General features: G+C 40.9%; 1 protein-coding gene across 3 annotated transcripts in view; it reads right to left on the minus strand.

Moving 5' to 3' along the window:
* Positions 1 to 21,998, minus strand: part of ATRNL1 (attractin like 1) — a 602,864-nt gene that overhangs the window by 433,985 nt on the left and 146,881 nt on the right. For all 3 annotated transcript variants that reach the window (XM_001513843.4, XM_039914307.1, XM_039914308.1), the window contains exon 20: positions 5,924 to 6,017. In XM_001513843.4, coding sequence (XP_001513893.2) covers positions 5,924 to 6,017 — 94 coding nt within the window. The remainder of the gene's footprint in view (positions 1 to 5,923; positions 6,018 to 21,998) is intronic.

Raw genomic sequence — 21,998 nt, forward strand, 5'->3', positions numbered from 1 at the left:
GGTAAAGAAAAAAATGATGTCATGAAGTCTAATAAGAAATGATTCTGTGGTGGTGTTTCAGCAATTCGATGCCATCCAGGCAGGACAGATTGCAATTCTAGGTAATTCCCACCCCAGAGAAAAGGACAGAAGCACCAGCAGCTCACGGCCTTGGCCTCCCTTATCCACCAGACTGCTGAGTTACATTGCTGGTGGACCTCTGTCAGCCCCCACCAAACCACCCTGAGGCCTTGCACAGTCCTGCCCCATGCCAGGGGGGCAGAAAAGGGAGACTACCAGCCCTAGTTAATTACCAGTTAATACCTAGTTAAATGAACACAATCCTTGACCCACAAGGGGCTCTCAGTGTAAGTGGGGAGGAAGAACATGTATTTGCTCCCCCATTTTACAGATGAAGAAACTGAGGCCCTGAAAAGTTAAGTTCCTCGTTCAAAGTCATAAAGCAGGTCAAGTAGCTCCAAGCACTCCTCCCTGCTCAGCCATTTTCACAAGTGGTAGGAACAGGAAGGGAGGCCAGTAAGGCAATGTTCTACCACCTACAGAAAGAGCACAGGCAGTTGAGACTGCTGGTGCCCGGGTAGTGGGACAACCACCCAGTGAGTCGTGTGACGTCTTAGATCTGAACGTTTCGCCAATTGGATTTCGCTCCAACTTCTGAATTGCCTTATTGTAGTGTTCCCAATTTCATAACTCAGTTCTACAACACCTGGACTCAGCAGCCTAACTGATCTGTCTGTTCCCTGAAAACTCTTCGTGCCACTTCTCAAGTCCTCTCCCTGGTTAGGAGGTCGGTTTCAGCCCGATGCTGGGATAGACGGGGGTGTCTTCCTCCAGCACTGGGCAGGAAGTTGGGGGAGGGCCAGGCTCGGGGCAAATGAAGTCAGAGCTCCATTTTTCAGATTAGGCAGGATGGGATGGGGAGCCCCCCTGCAATGGTGAGTCAACATTCAGAAAGGAGTCATAAAGTCTATCAGAGACCGGCCGGCCAGAACAGGCCAAGCTCTGGGAAAGGAGAGCCAGGCTGACCCCACTCTGGGGGAAATGGAGGGGTCTGAACAGGAGACTCATTCATTCAATCATATTTACCGAGATCTTACTGTGTGCAGAGCACTAAGCGCTTAGAACTGTAAACCCCCCTACCTTTCCAAACCTTTCCAGGTTCACCTCTTGTGTTGCCTCAGGAACCGCTGTTTCAGTCACAGAGAAAATAAACTGGGGACCTACGTACTCCAATGGAGGAGGCATGAAGCAGGGTTTAAAAAGAAATACCAAGGGCTCATGGAGATCTCATAACTTATCTTCCTGCATCGCAGGTAGCAATCAAATACTCATTCTTCATGGGGAAAGATTTTTGTTTTGACCCAATTTTCTTTTAATGAAATAAAAAATGAAATTTATAAAGATTTTCATTAGCCAAGCTTATTTAATTATTCAGAATCAATTCCAGCTTCAATCTAAAACAACCAACCTACTAAGAAATAGACGGTCATTCTCAAAAGAGTGGTTGTTCTCCTATAGCTTTCCACAGGGTCTGACTAAGAAATGATTTGCTTTGTGAAGCCTCCTCCCGGGCTCACTGCTCACTCACTATGGACAATTAAAATGACGGAAAAGCAAGAGCCCTTCAGCTATGACTGTTTAATCAATAGAAACATGACAAGAATATAAATCTAACTTTCATCCTGTCCAAAAAGAATTTGAAATCTTCACAGGGATCCTTATTTGAGTAAATACAGGGTTATCGGCACAGTGCTGAAATCGCATACTAGCTCACCCAACAATCAGCTTCAACACCTTATGCCTCAAAAGTTATGGTGAGCAGTGAATATTTACATTCAAAGGATTCACAGATCAATTATGCAGAAAGTAACAATAAATCACATTGTATAAAGTTTTCTTGAAAACAATTAATAATGTATGGATAGTGATACACAAATGCATTTTTTATGGTATTTGTAAAGCGCTTACTATGGATAAAACACTGTTCTTAGCACTGGGTAGGCACAAGTTAATTATGTCAGATATAGTCCCTTTCTCACATGGGGCTCACAGTCTAATCACGTGGGAGAACTGGTATCCCCATTTTACAGTTGAGGAGACTGAGGCAGAGAGAAGTTAAGTGACTTGCCCAAGGTCACGCAAGAAGCAACTGGCCTACCGAGATTAGAACGCAAGTCTGTACTATACTGTTTCTTCTGATAAACTTCCTCAGCAAAAACATGAAGAATGGGCCTCAGTAAGCAAAAAAAGGTCAGACAGTGGAGATCTAAATATAGAAACACTCCTTTAGGAAGGTAACTATTAGGCAAAATACTAAGGCATCGGTTTTGCCTAAATATTTTTTTGGTATTCTAGATGAATTAGTATCAGCAAAGATACTTCAAAACTACACAACACTTTCCACTAAATTTTCTAAAGGACAGGCAGGGAATTAGCTATGCAACAACTCCACTTAAGTAAATTTTATGTTACCTGTGGTCTGCTTAAAATATACGGCGACTGTTGAATTCAGTCTTTAGTGGCCATAGCTAAGAAATATTACAATTTCAGGAAAGAAGCAGGATTATCTCAAATCTAAAACTGCTTAGCTCTTAATGAATTATGCAGGAGAATGAAGAAATTAAGCGAGAAGTAAAATCATCCACTGACAGTTAAGGTCAGGTAAAATTCTGAATCACCACCTGAACAAATGTGCATCTCCTGTATGTTGTAAATAAATCTAGTGGGTATGTGTCTTGAAACTATTTTGGTAAGTAGGCTAAATAAATAAAGTACAACATTTCTTGAAGTGAAGTAGAAGACACAAATGCAAGGGCTTCTATTCAGCTCATGCCTGGAAAAAAATAAAGGACTTAGAAAAAAATTGCTACATTTGATTATTGGTTCAGGAACTTCCTAATTTTCACTTGATGGGACTCGTGAAATACTGGTTTATGGCAGGATACCCAATAAGGTCCAGTACGGTGAAATGAAGTAGAAAGAATCTAACCTAAGAAGGCAGAGGATTGTTTAAAAGCTACAGTGAAACGTAACTTCAAATGACACAGCACAAAGGGGAAATAACTGGGAGAGTTACAGACATATGGGTTTCAATAAAATACAGAGCGGAGGCTAAAAGGGAAATCCTAGGGAAATCATTTTTTAAAATCCCAGGACTGTAAATTACCTATTCCAAAACATAGGAAAATATCTGTGTGAATATGATGTAGAAGGAACTGCATAACATGTGCCAGTCTATACAAGTACACTGGAATATGAAGATAAAGTCTCACTGTCCATAGGTCATCCTCAAAGACAGCATCAACTCAGTTTTTACAGCCAGATATAGATTTCACAAATGTTTTATCTTATGCAAATTGGTAGCAAAGCAGTTCATAGGTGTGGGTACATACCTACATCCACTGACATACAATATAAAAATATATATATCCCAGTTAGATGCTTTCCCCCTGTAACAATACTTCTCCATCCTTACTGACTCCCATGGCCACTGTCCACACCTGCTGTTTCAGATTTTATTTCCCTCTTCAAACCCCTTGTATCCCCCCATACTTCCATCTCTCCAATGATGTTGGCATGTACTTCATCAATACACCTCAAATAATCAGGTGTGATCTCCCTAAAATCTCCCGTGCTCTTCTCCAGTCCCTCCTTCCTCCTGCCCCATCTTCAACTCTCCCATCTTTCCCAGCAGTATATCAAGATGACCTCTCCTGGATCCTCTCAAACTCTACCCCCTAGACCTGCACTTCTGATTCCATCCCTTCACACCGTTCAATAATACAAACTGCAGTACTGGTTAAGCAGTGTACTGAGTGCTGGGTTGGATACAAGTAAATCAGGTTGGACACAATCCCTGCCCCACGTAGGGCTCACAGTCTTAATCCCTATTTCACAGAAGCAGTAACTGAGGCACAGAGAAGTAAAGTGACTTGTCCAAGGCCACACAGCAGACAAATAGCAGAGCTGGGATTAAAACCCAGGTCCTTCTGACTCCCTGGACCATGCTCTCTCCACTAGGACAGGCTACTTCTCCCACTGTAACACAGTTAGGCTGGGTGGGACATGAGAGAAGGATGAAAGCAATGCACCCTAGGGGAGAGAGCATGGGTCTGAGAATCAGTGAACCTGGGTTCCAATCCTGGTTCCACCATTTGCGCACTGTGTGTCCTTGGGCAAGTCATTTCTCTGTGCCTCAGTTTCCACAACTGTAAAATGGGGATTCAACACCTGCTCTCCCTTCTACTTGGATTGTAAGCCCTATGTGGAATAGGGACTGTGTCCAACACGATTGATTTGTATCTATCCAGATGCTTGGGACAACGCTAGAAACACAATGAGCACTTAAATACCATAAAAAAAGAAAGACATTAGGCAGTGAAGAGCTGGAGAGGACTGATTTGGGAGTCTGGAAGGGGAGGAAAACTGGCTTAAAAAGGAGCAGGGGGAGAAGGAAATAGATGAGGGAGGAAAGGGAAGGATGGGAACTAACTGGAGGAAACGTCGGGCGGGGTTTACAGACTCTGGACCATGACGGTAAATAGCGCACTAACAAAACTCCAGATTTTATGTGTTCATGTGGTTTGGATCTAGAGGTACACTTGAATCCAGTTGGGGGAGAGCAGTGGGAACCGCCTCTTCATCTAGGTAATGTTTCAGTAATGATCTCCAGGCTACATCGTCAGGGATTTTTAAATCTATAAACTGGTGTGCCTCTTCCTAAGAAGTAAACAAGTCATTGCGTTCTTATAAAAAAAAATTATATATACGATTAAACTATGTAGGAGCAAACTTGTTTTGCTGCTTACCTAATTACTTTTCTATTTATTTATTATTAATATATTTATCAATATTTAGTTATAACTTACAGCAACACTTGTGTGCTCTTAACTCCGATAGAGTTAACTACTATACTTTCATCAATTCATATCTCCTTAATCTCCCCATAATATTGTAATATCTTTGTGGGATGGATCAGTTTAGTTTAGGATTTATTTGGTATTTTGATGTTGGCGCAGCACACTGTATTAAGTGCTAAAGGAAATTATAAGATTGAAACCAAATAAGGTCTCTCCCTTGGTAAGCTTCCAAATGGATGGTGTGAGGCAGGGGAAGATGCCCACACATCAGCCATGGATGCACAAATACAAATCGCATGAAAATGAATGACAAAAATATAAACATGAACTTGCAAGCAGGTACACAAAGCCAAGCCACCTTCACACTGGGGATGAAGAAGGGGGTTGTGGCACGCTAAAGAACACACCTCAGTGACTTTCTGCCAAAAAAGACTGATTTCTGGTCATCTCTGGGGTTTGAATATTGCTGAATTCGGCATAGGTTTTTCAGATTCAAACATATTCAACCACCACTTGTCATAAATGAGGAGTTATTCCAGTGAAACTTAAAAAGCATATTTTTAAATGTTAAGGACTAGCCAATGGTAAAAGAGCCATATGATTACAGCACCAAAGCACACTGTAATTATACACCGTAACTAAAGATGCACATTGCACCAGTTAGTATTTATATTGTGACATGTCTTAACTATTATCCAACTAAAAACATATCTAAAATTTCAAATATAGTTTAGACACTCATTTAAATATTTGTAACAAATGTATTTGATTAAACAAAATCAATACTTTGGAACTTGATTGAAAATGTAAATATGGGATAGGTTATGCCATTCAAAAATATATTCAATAACCATCAATTAAATGTAACAGGAACAATTATTTGCAGCACACATTTTATTAATGCAAAATTGTAGGGTCATGTCTTAACCAGACTCTGAAGAGTTGCTCTTTGTGGCAAGGGCCAACTGAAGGTACAATGAACCAATATAGGCAAAATAGTCTATTTTACCTGCACCGTAGTCAGAACCAAATTTGAACGAACACGCTAAATCACATATACTTACAGCTGACATTGATCTCCTTTAATTCCTTTAGTTGTGCAGAAACATTTTCCTGTGTGCATGTGACAGATGTTTGCGTGACCACTGCATGTACAAGCTACAAAGCAAAATGAAAATAAAATACTCAATTATCTATAGTATAAACACGGACATAATCAGTCAAGCATATTTATTGGTAACAAAACACTGTAGTCAATACGACAGAGTTGGTAGACACATTCCTTGCCCAAATCCATAAACATCATCTTGCACAAAGCATAGTTGGAGCAATGCAATCCAAAATTCATACCTATTAAAACAGTATTTAAATCAATTACTTGGCACATAAGTAGAAACCTTTAATCTAAAGTGGTTTGATAGTCCTGACTGTGTTACTTGGTCAATCTGATTCACAGATTACGAATAAATAAAATGATTGATGGTAATATGCTGTCACCTACCCTGAGAAGCTTTAATCTTTCATATTTCACAACCACAGGACTAAAATCATGTCCACTCTATTCTTTGGACAGTTAACTTGCACACAAAAATCCTCCACCACAATGTATTTCCTCCTCAGAGTAGATATAGCAAACACACTGCATAATCAGCCTAAGCTAAATGCAGGGAACATGTCTACCAACTCCACTGCTCTGAACTCTCCCAAGCACTTAGTACAATGTTCTACACACAGTAAGCACTCAATAAATACCATTAATGATGACGATGACTGTGGGGAGGATTAGGCTGGTCTGAGGGAGCCCAGGTCTAAATAGCTCTTCTCAGTAGAAAACTGGCCTGAATTTCCATAAGCAGGGCTTTTTAAAGGTACAACCTCTAAAAATTAATGTCCGCTGTTATTTTTCTAGGAGTGGTAGCAGAAATGCCAACTTTTCATTTTGAGAGTGTGATTAACTTGGCAGTGGAAGATTGAGGGGGTGGGGCAGAAAAGGAGAAAAGGGAGGAAAAGGTAGAAACGGGAATGGAGGAAAATAAGTAAGAAATGGAGAGGTAGAGGAAAGAGGGGGACAGAGAGAGGAAGAGGAGGGAGAGAAGGAAGCTATGGAGAGGGGAGAGGGAGAGGCAAAAAGGGAGAGGATGGGGAAGGAGAGAGAAAGAGAAGAAAAATGGAATCCAAGGGAGAAGAAAATGAAAGGCTATTTAAAAGCAGGAAGCTCTCTTCTATTGTACAATCCCAAGTTCCTAGAGTGCTATGTACAGAGTAGGCACTGATGGAGAACTAGTGAAATAACGAGTGATCTCATATCTCCTGCCATGCTGTGTTCTTCTCTTCTCTGCCTATGCCGCTTTTATCCTCCTCTCTGGGCTCTGGGGCACTGCTAGATGATTTTCAGCTCCTAGGGCCTACAAGGACATGAGCTGCTGAAGTTAACAGAACAGTTTCCATGCCTTCCCAAGCATGGCACCATTGCCACCCTCCTCCTGCCACCTCCAGTGGCTCAGCAGAAGCGACTCTAATGCCAGTCCAGGACAAGCTAGCTATGTTGGATTTTCTACCACTCAAAGGCATCCATGCCCAGCTGTGAAGGAGCACAAAGACTGCCCTGGTCTGCAAAGCTTAAACCATCTCTGCAGTGGCTCTTAAAGAGCGGCCCCACCCCCACCGGCCCCAGACTCTAAGCTCGTTGTGGGCAAGGAATGTGTACGTTTATCGCTGTTTTGTACTCTCCCAAGAGCTTCTGCACAAATAAGTGTTCAATAAATACGACTGAATGAATGAATGAAGCAGTCTCTGGCCTGGGCCACCACCACCCGCTTGGTAAGAACCTTTCACATGTCAGAACAGGGACTGCGTCCTGCTGGAAGGGGGCAAGAGACGGATCCAACATTGTGGCTCCACCCTGGGCCTCTTTCCAGTATCAGGGATGGGACTGGGATGGCTGCAGCTGCCTGCCGTGGCCCAAACATATGGGGTGAAACTAGTGGCTTCACCTCCATGGTTCCAACTTCCACCCTTACCTGTCCCAAAAGAGTGGTGCATAAAGGTATGTGAAAGGTGAAACTGCCCTCAAATACCTCCCCTCTGCCATGGGAAAAAACACAAGTTACCCTCTTGGGCAAACCAAGGGGGAAACCCAGAAAAATCGTTATTGTGCAGTGGTCCTGAATAAACAAAATTTGTTTAGCAACTCCAATCATGAGAATACAAATTGCCAGGGATTTAAATGGGCCTGGAATCAGACTGAAATCCCACTTGGGATATGATCAGATTCCAAAAAAATCAGAGAGATAACATTTTTAGAAGTCAAATGAAACCAGCTGAATTCTCAAGTTTAGGTTTTCTATTTAAATTAAGAAAATACATTATTCTCCCCACTGACTCCTGGGCCAATTTCCTGTCTCCGCCATACATGGGATCACTCCTCTCCCTATTTCTCCTCTGGAGCTGTTGTTATTGGAACACAGATGGGAAGCTTGAGCAATTTTGTATATGTGGGGATGAATAAACGTGCTGTGTATGGCTGAAATATGTGAGAGCATCATGTGTCTGTTTCTGTTCTGTAAGAATGTTGTGTGTTCCTTTCTGTCCCATTTCTTTTCAACCTCAGTGAAAGCATTTATGACGTTCTCACACACATATTACACACATACATATTCACATTTAGATTCACAAATCGGAAAATGGTTACAGACCTAAATTAAAAAGAAATAAAATTTAATTACAATTTTAACAGACAATGCACAAATCTATCAAATACCGATGTAACCAAAATTTAGTCTAATTATTCTCTTCATTTGAGTCTCTTGGCAATTGCCTCTACTAGAACAGTTTTAGTGGGCTTTCTTGTTCTTTAGATGATAACTCCCTCATTATAATTGAGCTATAAAACGGCTAGTGAATATCTAAACACATTCTAAAACTATTACTACTTTTGGCTAAAAAATAAGTGCTCAGTCCTCCCCATTTTCCAGTTAATTTAGGCACTGCAGGTGCTCAATATCCTAAATGCACAAATTAATCTTTCTTGGCCAAATGACTCAATTTGCAACTATTGTCGTCTTCTAACAGAATAAACACCCACCTCCCATAATAACAGGTTTTATAGAGAAGCAGTTAAGTGAATTTCAGGGGATGTGTTTCCAATAAGATAATCACGGCTTTAGAATATTAGAGATTCTGGCATTATAATGAGTTATGATATACCCAAAGGATAAAGTTACGATCTGTTTCTCATATTTCAGGAAACACCCTGACAATGATAGTTTTTAAACTGCAGAATTCGATTTAGATACAAATAAAAGTAATTTTTAGGACACAGAATGTGAATCCTCTAACAAGGCTACGAGAATATTGGCTCAAAATACCCCAATGAAGTCTTCAACCCCTTGATCTAATGAAAAATGTACTGCACTACTGTAGGCATTTTTCTCAATGAATTATATTTTTTCTATAGAAAATACATATTGCTTAAACTCTACATCTCATGGCTTAACAATTACTAAAAGCTCTTAAATCTCTTTTCCATTTAAGTACTGAAAAAAATTATACTGTTTAACACCTTTGTCAAGCCATAGTATTTAATGAGCGATTTCGACATGTGAAAACAACATTACTGGATCAGATCAGTGCTGCTTTCGAATTCAGTTTTCAGTTTCTATCTAGGTACACATCGTTGGATGGTGAAATGCTTAGGTAGCAGAATTCAGTGACTGCTTTAAATGCGGCAATGCCAATGAAAACCTGAAAGTGAAAACAGCACCAGATGTTGCAAAATCAAATAAGTCCAAATAAAGCCTCATCTTTCGATGTGTATGCCTGGCTTGTTCAAGAGCACTGGTCTTGCAGTATCCTTTTCCGATACACCCATACGTGGGGTTAAACTGCACCATCAAGAGCCACGTCCCAGTGGTAGAATTTACCCTCTCCGTTTTCTAAACTGATGCTAGTGATGATGTGTTTGGTTACAAGCCCTGCGACGGTCTCACAATCCTTTCAAAGCTGCTGCTGTTGTCTTCCAACACGCAGCTAATACGCCACATTGGCAATCAATGGCATAGAACAGTGCTTGGCACATAGTAAGCGCTTAACAAATACCATTATTGTTATTTACTGACCTGGTACCGTGGGGAGAGCACTCTAATAAGTGCTAGGGAGAAACAATACCACAGGGTTGGTAAACACATCTCCTGCCAACGAGGAGCTTACAGCCAAGAGGTAAAAGTAGAAGTAGACAGTCAAATAGATTGTGGATATGTACCGGCACTATATGGACCGAAGCCTGTTTTGGGAAGCGGACATGTCTACCAATTCTGTTGTACTGTGCTCTCGCAAGCGCTTATTACAGTGCTTTACACACAGTAAGAGCTCAGTAAATACCATCGACAGATAAATAAGTGCTGCAGGGAAGAGGGTGCTTAAAGGGCATACATCCAAGTTCATAGGCAAGGCTAATAATAATAATAATAATCATAACTGTAGTATTTTTAAGCACCTACTGTGTGCCAGGCACTATACTAAGTGCTGGGGGGGATACAAGCAAATCAGGTTGACACAGTCCCTGTCCCACATGGGGCTCACAGTCTCAATCTCCATTTTACAGATGAAGTAACTGAGGCCCAGAGAAGTGAATGACTTCCCAAAGGCCACAAAGCAGACAAGTGGTGGAGCCTGAATTGGAACCCACGACCTTCTGACTTTCAGGCCCGTGTGCTATCCGCTACACCAAGCCCCTTCCCAGGTTGCGTTTAACTGCATGTCTAAAGTGTTTCCTCTGTTCATCCCTGCTTTGAGTTAACTGATTTCATCTCACGATAGGGCAACTCTTTGGGGATCCTACTTATTTGGAGTCACGGCAGTTAAGATATGGGTCCTACACTGTGATGGACTTGTTCGGATGGTCAGGAAGAGACACAACTGATTGCCACTTGCAAAATGCAACAAAGATAAAAAAAAAAAGAAGATACAGGTCAATCCTCAAAATTGTCACTTAATATGAAAGAAGAAAATGGGGAGGGTTTGGGAAATACAGTATAGAAAATTGCAAAGCTTTGGCCAAAAGGGCTTAACAGTGTTTAGAGGAGGATTGCTTATAATGGGGGGTCATGGAAGAGATCAAGAAAAGGTTTAAACGATATGCAATTTCCTCCTCTCCCAATAAATTGTATAAAAAGGGAAAATGTTAGAGGCTCTTCATTTGCTGGAGAACCAAGGCCTTGGTGTGCTGGTGTCCTGCCCTGGACTTCTAAAGGCACTGCATATAAAAGTGAAACAGCCCATTAAGTCACCGACAAGAAGGCACATTGTTTTCCATTAATTTTACCTGATATAGCTAACAAAATGTGTTGAGGTGACCATAACTTCCAATACATGTGATTGACACCATTCCAGGACCTTCTTTTTTCCAACTCTGCCTTACCACTTGGGAGTTCAGTTTAATTCTTTTACTCCAAAATAGAAAATACACTCAGTGTTTAAGTATTATTCAGCCAGGAACAAAACTAGTTTCAACGAGATCCAAAATGCCATTACCCAGTGAACTTTTATCCACTGTATATGAAAAGACTATTTACATCAACAAATTGGAAATGTACACCAATAAAGCCTGGATATATGCATCAATAAAGGTTATAGCTGTAAACACTAAGTTCCTATCTGATCAATACACAGGTTCACCAATACACAGCCTTTCAAAAATCCTGAAAATAAGGATATTTGAACTCCTCAGAGTTAAATCATTACAATTAAATCTAAAAAGTCATGTCTCTGGAACTACTATATGACTTTTACATGAAATCTATCTTTTGATTAATTGCTCCTCTTTTACTTTTCTCCCTAAGCTATTTATTTGAAGACCATCTTAATTGGAATTTGGAGATACTTCTTTCTTCTAAGATAGTGAAGCTGAACATAAGGATTGTGGACTGCTGCCCAAAGGCAGTAGGGATCCCTGCAGTTTGGGAATCATTCAGCTTCATGTGTTTAAAGAACAAGAGGGCATCTTCCATTTCAGTAGCATTCAGGAAAAGAAGAATAGGTTGATGGGGGTAAAAACCTGTTCAAAGCTTTTAAAGACACATTCTTTATCTGCTAAAATTCTAATATATTAAAATGTATTTCCTGTCCTGTTTCATAAAAGGGTACTGATATTCAGTACGTAAATATGAGTTGAACCATCCCGTGATCATCAACTAGCACTATAATAATAATAATAATAATATTGGTATTTGTTAAGCGCTTACTATGTGCCGAGCACTGTTCTAAGCGCTGGGGTAGACACAGGGGAATTGGGTTGTCCCACGTGGGGCTCAGAGTCTTAATCCCCATTTTACAGATGAGGTAACTGAGGCACCGAGAAGTTAAGTGACTCGCCCAAAGTCACACAGCTGACAAGTGGCCGAGCCGGGATTCGAACCCATGACCTCTGACTCCAAAGCTCGTGCTCTTTCCACTGAGCCACGCTGCTTCTCACTATCCGTGAGCCCTCTGAACATACTGTTAAATATTTCTTCATGAAATTCCAGTTCTGGTTCAAATTCTTGAAAATTTCATGAAGACAGTGGGACAAACCATAGAGCCATGGTATGTTTTTACATTCTACAGAAAATGTAAAAAAAAAAAATCTGACTGGAGAAAGAACTGCAAAAAGTATCTTAAAAAGCAGTTACAAGTGGCTACACTTGAATTAAATCACTTCAAAATAAGATGTGCTTATTCATCTTTTATACTAAGCAATATATAATCCTAGACTTTTTCACCTGTATCACGAACCCTTATTTATGACCTCTTTGAAGCTGAAGGTCAAGTACTCATTTTGAAAAAACTGTTAAACTGTGTTACAGAAGTAGAGACTTAGAAGGGACCGTAGTCCACTTTCCTGCCTCAATCAATCAATGATATTTATTGAGTGCTTACTGTGTACTGAGCACTGTACTATGAGCTTTGGAGAGTACAGTACAACACAGTTGGTGGACATACTCCCTGCCCACAATGAGCTTACAGTCTAGAGGACAAACCAACTGAATGCTTAAATAACTCTGCATCATCTACGCACCTGGATCTGAACCACTTAAGCGCTTTATAGTCACCCCACCTTCAGCCCCACGACACTTATGTATATATCTGTAATTTATCTATATTACTGCCCTCTTGCTCTAGATGTAAGCTCACTGTGGACAGGGAATGTGTCTACCACCTCTGTTGTACTGCACTCTCCCAAGCCTTTAGTACAGTGTTCTGAACACAGTAAGTACTCAGTAAATATTACTGTATTTTTGTCCGAGTGTTTATGTTCCAATGGGTGTCTGGTTATGTCGTAGGTTCTATGTACATTTCTGTGTCCATATGTTTTATCTCATGTGCTCTGTGGCTGGGAGAACACATGAGCACCCAGTATACCCAGTAAGCAGTTATACTGTTCACAGTCAGAGAAGGAGCATGGCGAAGTAAGAGCACTGGCCTGGGAGTCAGAAGGTCGTGGGCACAGCAACCTGTCTGCTGTGTGACCGTGGACAAGTCACTTAACCCAATTTGCTTGTACTCACCCTGGCGCTTAGTACAGTGCCATGCACATAGTAAGTGCTTATCAAATACCACACTTAATTAATTAAGCACTCAATAAATACAAGTTAGGCTATCCACTTCTGCTGCTGCCATAAGGCACTTTCCCCAGCCCTATTTCGCCCTGACTTGCTGTTTTCCTTGCTTTGGTTGTCTGGGATTGCTACTGTGTTTGACGGCAGCTTAAAGGTCCCTGATCTCCAACTCACCCCTGTGGGACAGGGACTATGTCCAACGTGATTTGCTTGTAACCACCTCAGGGCTTAGTACAATGCCTGGCACATAGTAAGTGCTTAATACTATAATTATTATTATTATTCCCTATCACTCCTGAACTAGGCAAGGTCTCCCCTCTACTCTCTGGCCCAGCCCCTCACCTCGCCATTAGGCTTGGCTCCCCAAGTCTTGATGGATTTGGTGTGAAGACATCGACAACAACTACCTACCTGCTCCTCTGCCTTCCCTCCCCATGTGATACCCAATCTTTCCCAGTACAGACTGTAATAGGTGGACGGTTTAAGTGTGCAAGACTACAGCTTAATGCTTTGTTAAATCCACTTTTATTTTCAAATATTCAACGTGCACTTTTGCTTTTTTTGAGGTGGTAGCCAAATATTTGAATAGCATATGATCCATTAAGGAAAGTTTGGTCTCTAAAATTATCGTTTGATAAAATTTGCCAAACGAAAAGCCACAGAATGATGGTTTCAAACTTGTTTGCTCAGCATAAAAATGGAACTTCATGCTGACAGCAACAGAATACTACCAACATTTTCATGAAGTACACACTTTAGACAATTGAATTTAAAATGCATTTATTGCTTTTTGTCCCTGAAGTATAGTAGCAAGTGGACATTCTTGGAAAATAAGCACACTACAAAAGGTATTTTAACTTAATTTTTTTTTTACTTTAAAGATTAAAGGAAAGTAGCTGCACAGAGACAATCCTTTTATGCTACGCTACCAACTATACTATCCAGTTCTAAAGCAAAGAACATATTGAGTCGGTTAAATATTAATACTAAATATTTATTTTAAAATGTTTTAGAGAAGCAACATGGCCTAGTGGATAGAGCACAGGCCTGGAAATCAGAGGATCTGGGTTTGAAATCTGGCTCTGCTACCCCGTCTACTGTGAGACCTTGGGCAAATTATTTCATTTCTGAGCCTCAGTTTCCTCACCTGTAAATTGGGGATTAAGGCTGTGAGCTCCATGAAGGCCATGAACTGTGTTCAACCTGATTAGTTTGTAGCTACCCCAATGCTTAGCACACAGTAAACACTTAAATATCATTAAAAAAATTGAGGAGTAAAGAATATTTACATCCCATGGTGTAGTTGGTGGAATTTCTTATACAGTGATAAATGGTTACTAAACAATAGCATGACATTTATATAATCATTATAAAATTTCATCATGTTAAATTACTTAACTCTGAAGAATCCCAAACTCCATAACTCCTTTTCCACATATCATGAGCCTGTGCATGTTTTCATATTTTTTTCATGAGTATGTCTTTGACCAAGTTTTTGATTCCTAGGTTTTCTATGTGCAAGTGTCCATGTGTTTTCCTTAACTAAATAACACCATTCAATCTTAATAGATATTGATAAAAAATTATGGGGTGAATGTTGCCTGAGCTTACATCAAAAAGGAGAATGGTAACTGACTCCTAAGAAAGAGACTCTCCATGCTAATAAGTCTCTTTTCTACAAAACAATGGCAATGAGTGCTTACTGTGCAGAACAATGCGCTAGACACTTGGGAAAGTACAATACAGAGTTGGTAGATATGTTCCCTGCCCACACACTTCTGCTTATGTGACTAACTGATTAAAACACTTCAAAAATTTGACCTTCTCTGAAACCTCGATCACCTTGAATTGCACAGGATTTCAAGCAAATAGAAAAGACCTAGCACGCCTCATTTTTCCATATTTGTAAAAAAAAAAAAACTATTTTCTATTTTAGAACTGATTTTCAAGGTTCCTTCATTATGGTGTTCAAAATTTTAATATTTTAAAAAATACTGCACCCTCATTAAATTCTATCTTGCTAAATTAATGATGTTTATAATACCTTGTAAATTATCCCAGGTTTTTTAATGACTTATCGACATTGAGAAACCAACCCAGGAAGTACATATTATAATTATATGATGAATGTTATAGAGCTGATGAAATGGTAAATTTATGGATGTGCAAACTATAAGTTCATAAGCTATGCATATATCATTCTCAATAATCGGTGTCCAGGTATTTATCACTGTGGAAAGGAACTATTCAAGTCTCAACACTTAAATGAGCAAAAACTGGATTCTGGAATCTTAGAGATTTAAAATTCTAATTCCGAAGACCAGTATAACATGATTGAGATCCTACCTTTTTGCTAAGATTCTCCCAGAATCTAAATGGAGAAGTTAACAAAATAAGAGGTTAATTAAACGAAAGAGAGTCAGTCAGAAAGGACCAGGCTGGTGGAAAGGGTGAAAGGACGTCTTACTGCAAACTGATTCACACTACAGGAGTTCAAGAAAGAAGGGAGCCAGAAAGCTGCCACACATGCCTGACCTCTTGAAATTAGTCTGAGCGAAAGAAGGTAGCTACTGATTCAGCCTACCTGGAAAAAACTGAAACTTTTTACTATCAAGTAAGGCCAAGATGGTCTTATTCTATCGTTCTAGTTGACGCCACCAAGCTTCACACAGACTGCACTTAACTAACTTCCTTGCACGAAGCCCATGAGGTCATCCTAGCAGTCAACAACACTTCTCCTTTCCTCCTTCCCTCCCTTCAGCTGCCCTTGGCAGGTCCCAGTTCACAAAGCTCCAAAACACAAACCAGTCTAAAAATGGCATGTCATTAACAAGTGATTGTCTTTTTCCTTTACCCAGCATGGAGGAAGCGGCATACGCTTACTTTTCTTGAGCCATTCTTTGAATTGGCTCTTTGTAGGGTAACTAGAAAACTAAAACATTACCCCTAAAGCACTTTGATACCCAACCCAGCCCAGAGCAGTTAACATATCAACCCAAGGTATTTATTGAGCTCTTCCTATGTGCAGAGCATTGTACTGGGAGCTTGGGAATTTCAGAAAGGGAAAATGGTAGCGTCTAAGGATATGTAGTATGGGGCTGGGACAAGTATCAGAGTACTTAAGGGTAGACAGCCAAGTGCGTAGATAAGGAGTGTGAAAGGGATGCAGAGTAAGAGAGGAACAGAAGGTGAAAGGGTGAAAAAATGGGAGAAGGGAAAAAGAATGGAAAAGGGGCAGGAGTGTATTGACTCACTGGTGCTGGACTGCCACTGTCACCGTCCCCAGCAACCAGCCTAGAATCGGCCAGCTGCGCCACAGCCACTACTGCTTGTGTGGCGACAGAAAAGGGTGGCAGCCTCCACCTCATGAACAGCTTAGCTGCTCGACAAATGGGACCGTAGGGGTTGCAACGCTGCTGTGGGCCTGGACATCTGCCTCAGCGGTGGGAAGCGAGACGGGGCCCTGGCCCACCCTCACAGCATTCTCAAGCGAGAGAAACCCTCCAGGTCTGGGATAGGGAATCCGAGGCCTGCCGGCGAGAAGGAAAATAAAACCAACATCTCTTCTCTGTGTCCTGACATTTTCCAGCTTGAAAGGGAGAGACGACACGTCTAGACCTGCTTGCCTGATCATAAAGCTATGGTGGTCCCTCTCCTGCATCCTCATGGAGCTGATGCCCCCAATTGGGGAATCCCCAAAACCAAGGGAGACCAGGTCAAATATCTCTCTGCATCCCCGCACACTCTTCATCCAGCATTGCTCCAACTTCATGCCCAGGGAGTCTCTGGGGCCCAACTGCATAGGGCGGCCATGGGGAAATCCCGAAGAAGCAGCCCAAGTAAGTGGGAAGAGCTACTACTATAGCAGAAGTAACATATGGACAACACTGGAAACCATCTGGAGTGGGGTTAAAGGCATTTAAAATCGTTACATTTACAATGAAGTGTTAGCACGGGTTTAAACTCTACGACTGGCTCTTTTTGTGCACCGACTATGTGAAAGTTTCACTTAATTTGCTCTTCTGCTCAAAGGGCTACCAAAATCCCAAAACTATTCTAAATACTAGGGAAAGTCAATGATAATAATAATAATTGTGGTATTAAGTTCTTACTATATGCCAAGCACTGTTCTAAGCACTGGGGTAGATACAAGCAAATCAGGTTGGACACAGTCTCCGTCCCACATGGGGCTCACGGTCTTAATCCCCATTTTAGAGATGAGATATCTGAGGCCCAGAGAAGTCAAGTGACTTGCCCAAGGTCACGCAGCAGATAAGTGGCATAGCCGGAATTAGAACCCAGGTCCTTCTGACTCCCAGGCCCATGCTCTGTCCACTAGGCCACACTGCTTTGTACAAGATTATAAAACGTATCTTCCCTGTCCACAAAGAACTTACGATGCAATATAGGGTGGTCACTGATGGCACTTGAGAATACTGGACATTGCTATCTATGATATCACAGATTACTCTGGGAACACAGTGCAACATGATTATGTGATTTATGCCATTCTGAATAACTATGCTTAATTCATCCCCACCTAGGGACAAACTCCCTGTGGGCAAGGATTGTGTCTACCAACTCTGCTCTAGTGAACTCTCCTAAGCGCTTAGTACATTGCTCTGTACCTAGTAAATGCTCAATAAATATGATCGATTGATTGACTAAACATCTCCTTCTTGCTCCGGAGCCACTGAGTTCCCTTTCCAGGGAAAAGTAAACATGAGCGCCTCTTCGAAGCCACGGAACTAAAGCAGCAGAAAGGAGGTTGGGCGTTGAAAATAATAATACTGGACATAAAGACATCTGATGCATAATCATACCAGACGTGGGGATGATTAGCTGAAAACCAGATGGGCCAGTATAGAACCAAATGACTTGGCACCCTCACTTAATGGTAGCCAACCATTTTTAATGAAATTCATTGTCACAATTGGACCAATATGGCAGAGTCAAATATATGACTCAAAAGAAGTTAATGACACAAGGTTACAATAAAATGCAAAATTAGCTTCAATGTTTTTCTTATGGGCATATCAATTGGTTATTCATTTGATGTCACTGTACATTGTCAACCCAAGGGGCATATGAAACAAGGCCTTTTATCAATAGTTCAGAATAATCTTAACTAAAAGTAAACTCTATAAACAAGCAGTCATAAAATACAAGTTAAAGGTATCCAACACCCTTATCTACAATATTTCCTGGTAAAAAAAAGTTCACTCTTAAATGCTCAAAAACCTTTCCCGACAAAGCACAATTTCTTCATACTATTTCCAACAAATATATGAAAAAACATATATTAATATATTTATTAGCAGTGATTCCAGTGATGAAAAGGATGTATTAACAAGTTTTGCTGCAAACTAGACATTTGGATTCTTCTGCCTAGTTCTAAAGCCAAAAGGAGTTAAACATAAATAAAATTTGTAGATGGGTTGAAGTAAACCCTACAAGAAATGGCACAAAAAAACTTTTTGACCGCTAAACCCATAGCAGTTTTAGGATCTGATCTGGGAAGGAACCATATCTAAGCCCAATGTAGGTATATGAAGTCTTACTTTAAAAACATAAAAATCTACCTTTTCAATTTTATGACATCTTTCAGACGCTTTTTTAAAAAATAGACCTAACAAAAAAGATTAAACTCCATCAGTAATCTCCAATTCACAGTGAAGAAACAAGTGGGAAAAATATTATTTTGCAGGCCTTATAAATTGACTTTACCCATTACTGTATTAAGCATAATTCACCAAAGGTGACATAGTCCTTATTTGGTTAGATAGCTAATGTGTCCCTAAAGAATACAAATGACTTCCATATATCACAATGGCATAGAGAGGCTAGGACAGCAAGAGAACATTTTGTCAACTTCAGGAAACGAGGGAACTATTAAAAATTATTTAAAGCTTCATAAATTACCAAAAAATGTTCAGCTGTCAATGAAGATAAGCATTAATCTCTTCATTCAATTGAATACACTTCATCTTAAACAGATGTGCAATTTTACTAACCGAAAATGGACAGTGAATTGTTGAATAGAGGTTACTGCAGTGGAACATTATCATGGTTAGTGATGAAGATTTCACTTTAAATAATTTGCACTGCTATAGAAGTGCCATTCTCTTTTCAACATATTCTGCAATTGATGTCTCTCCCTTTAATCGCAATTTAATAAATGGGTTATTTGTTAAGTGCTTACTACATGCAAAGCACTTTGTTAAGCGCTGGGGGCTAGATAAAAACAAGCAGATTGGAAACCGTTCTTGCCCTACAAAGAGCTCACAATTTAAGATAAGGGTGTGGGGGGGGTTACTTTACCCCATTTTACAAATAAGGTAACTGAGGCACAGAAAAGTTAAATGACATGCCCATGGTAATGTAGCAGGAAAGTGGTGGAGCCCGGATTACAACACAGGTCCTCTAAATCCCAGGCCTCTGCTCTAACCACTAGGAAATTCTGCATCTCGCAAAAAATAAATAAACCCTCCTCTGAACTCTCCTGCATTTCCAACTCTTGCCTATTTACCTTCTCCCATACCTGTCCAAATTTCTAGCAATAACTTCTTGATAAGTCTAACGGACTCTTCTCTATCCTAATGCCCCTCAACCTCTCAGCTGCCTTCAACAGTGGTCTACTCCTTTCTCCTTGAAACTCCACCTAATCTTGTTTTTTCCCTACAGTTCGCTCCTCGTTCCCCGCTTGCCTCCATATTTCTCCCCACTCTTCAAAAACCTCCAATGATTGTCAACTCCTCTCCACACCAAGCAGAACTCTTGACGACTGGCTGTAAAGGCCTCAGTCAGCTCTCAATCCCCTACTTAATCACTCTATTCTCCCTCTACATCCCAGCTAACACACTTTGTTCCTCCCATGGCAACCTATTCACTCTACCTCATCCTCATCTCTTTTACCACCAATCTTTCATGCCCTCCCACCGGCTTATTACACCCTCTCCTTTCACATATAACAGATCTCAGCTCTCCTACCTTTTAAAGCCCTTGTGAATACACATCTCCTCCAGGAGGTATTCCCAGATTTCCAATCCCTCCCTTTATACTCCCCAGCTGATACCTCATCTCTTCTGCATCACCTAAGCACTCACAGCCTCTTTAGCTCTTGTGTACGTGTCTTATACCCACATGTCTTATAACCTGATTACCTTGTATCTCCCCCAGCGCTTAGAACAGTGCTTGGCACACAGTAAGCGGTAAACAAATACCATAATTATTATTATTATTATTATACACACTATTTCCTCCTGTTCATATGTTACTTAAAAGTCTAGCTCCCCCTCTAGTCAGCCAATCGTATTTATTGAGCATTTATTGTGCGCATGGCACGGTACTAAGCACTTGAGAGAGTACAATATAACAGACACATTCCCTAAATACAACAAGCTTACAGTGTAGAGAGGCATTGTGGACGTCTTGAGTGCCAGGATATTTTATTATAGCTCTGTTCATGTCTCCCAAGTTCTTAGAAGAGAGTAGGTGGTCAACAACTGCTACTGATAGAAATCTACTGATATAAATGGTTAAACTGAGTACAAAGGAATAAAAATAAGGACTTCGAATACCAACAGAGGGGCAATGTTAGGAATATAGCTTAGAAGCAGCATTCAAATACTACCGGCAACAACATACTGGTATACTCCAGGGCAAAGTCAGAATATGTGGATGCATCATGGAATAAATTTATCCTATTGATTTAGATGCAATCCATTAGGTTTCATTCCAGAATCAGCCCTGCTATTAACCACCAAGCCCTACAAATAATTAAAAATTAAACTGTAGCTCACATCCTTCTATTCCCCTCCCCCCATAATTCTTAGGGACCTTCTTGATCTCTATGCATCCCAAACATGGTCTCTTCCAGCCCACCTCTAACCCATCCAATGATTTTGTTTTGTTTTTGCCACTCAAACCAGGAACTCAGACACTCCCCACTTAGCAGCCCCTGCCAGCATGAGGAAGGCAGGTAATGGTACTGGGTCCTTGCCACGAACAGAAATGACCAGAGAGATACCTTTTTTTTTTTTTACAGCATCTGTTAAGTGCTTACTACATGCTACGCATTGTTATAAGCACTAGGGTAGATACAAAGAAATCAGACTGGACCCAGTCCATGTTCCACATGGGGCTCAAAGTCTTAATCTCCATTATACAGAAGAGGGAACTTAGGCAAAGAGAAGTTAAGTGACTTCCCCAAGGTCACAAAGCGGGTAAGGATGGAGTCGGGGTTAGAATCCAGGTCCTTCTGACTCCCAGGACCGTGCTCTATCCACTAGGCCAAGATTCTTTAGTCCTGGGAACACCTCCTTGCCCCACTGGTGGAGAGCTGGGTCAGTCTGACCTGGCTAGGTCCTCTCCTGTCGCTCTGTACCTTGCTACACAACCCTCTATCCCTGCTCTAGCTGCCTATCAGCTTTGGGGCCAACAAGATCAGACGTCATTTCCTCCCACCAGCACTTCCAGCTGAGGAAGAAAACCAAGAAGCTGTTAGAGGAAAGGTCAGTGAAATCCCACCCAGCCTCCTGACTAG

This window comes from Ornithorhynchus anatinus, chromosome 16 (genome assembly GCF_004115215.2).
Source record: "Ornithorhynchus anatinus isolate Pmale09 chromosome 16, mOrnAna1.pri.v4, whole genome shotgun sequence".
NCBI classification, from domain to species: Eukaryota; Metazoa; Chordata; class Mammalia; order Monotremata; family Ornithorhynchidae; genus Ornithorhynchus; species Ornithorhynchus anatinus.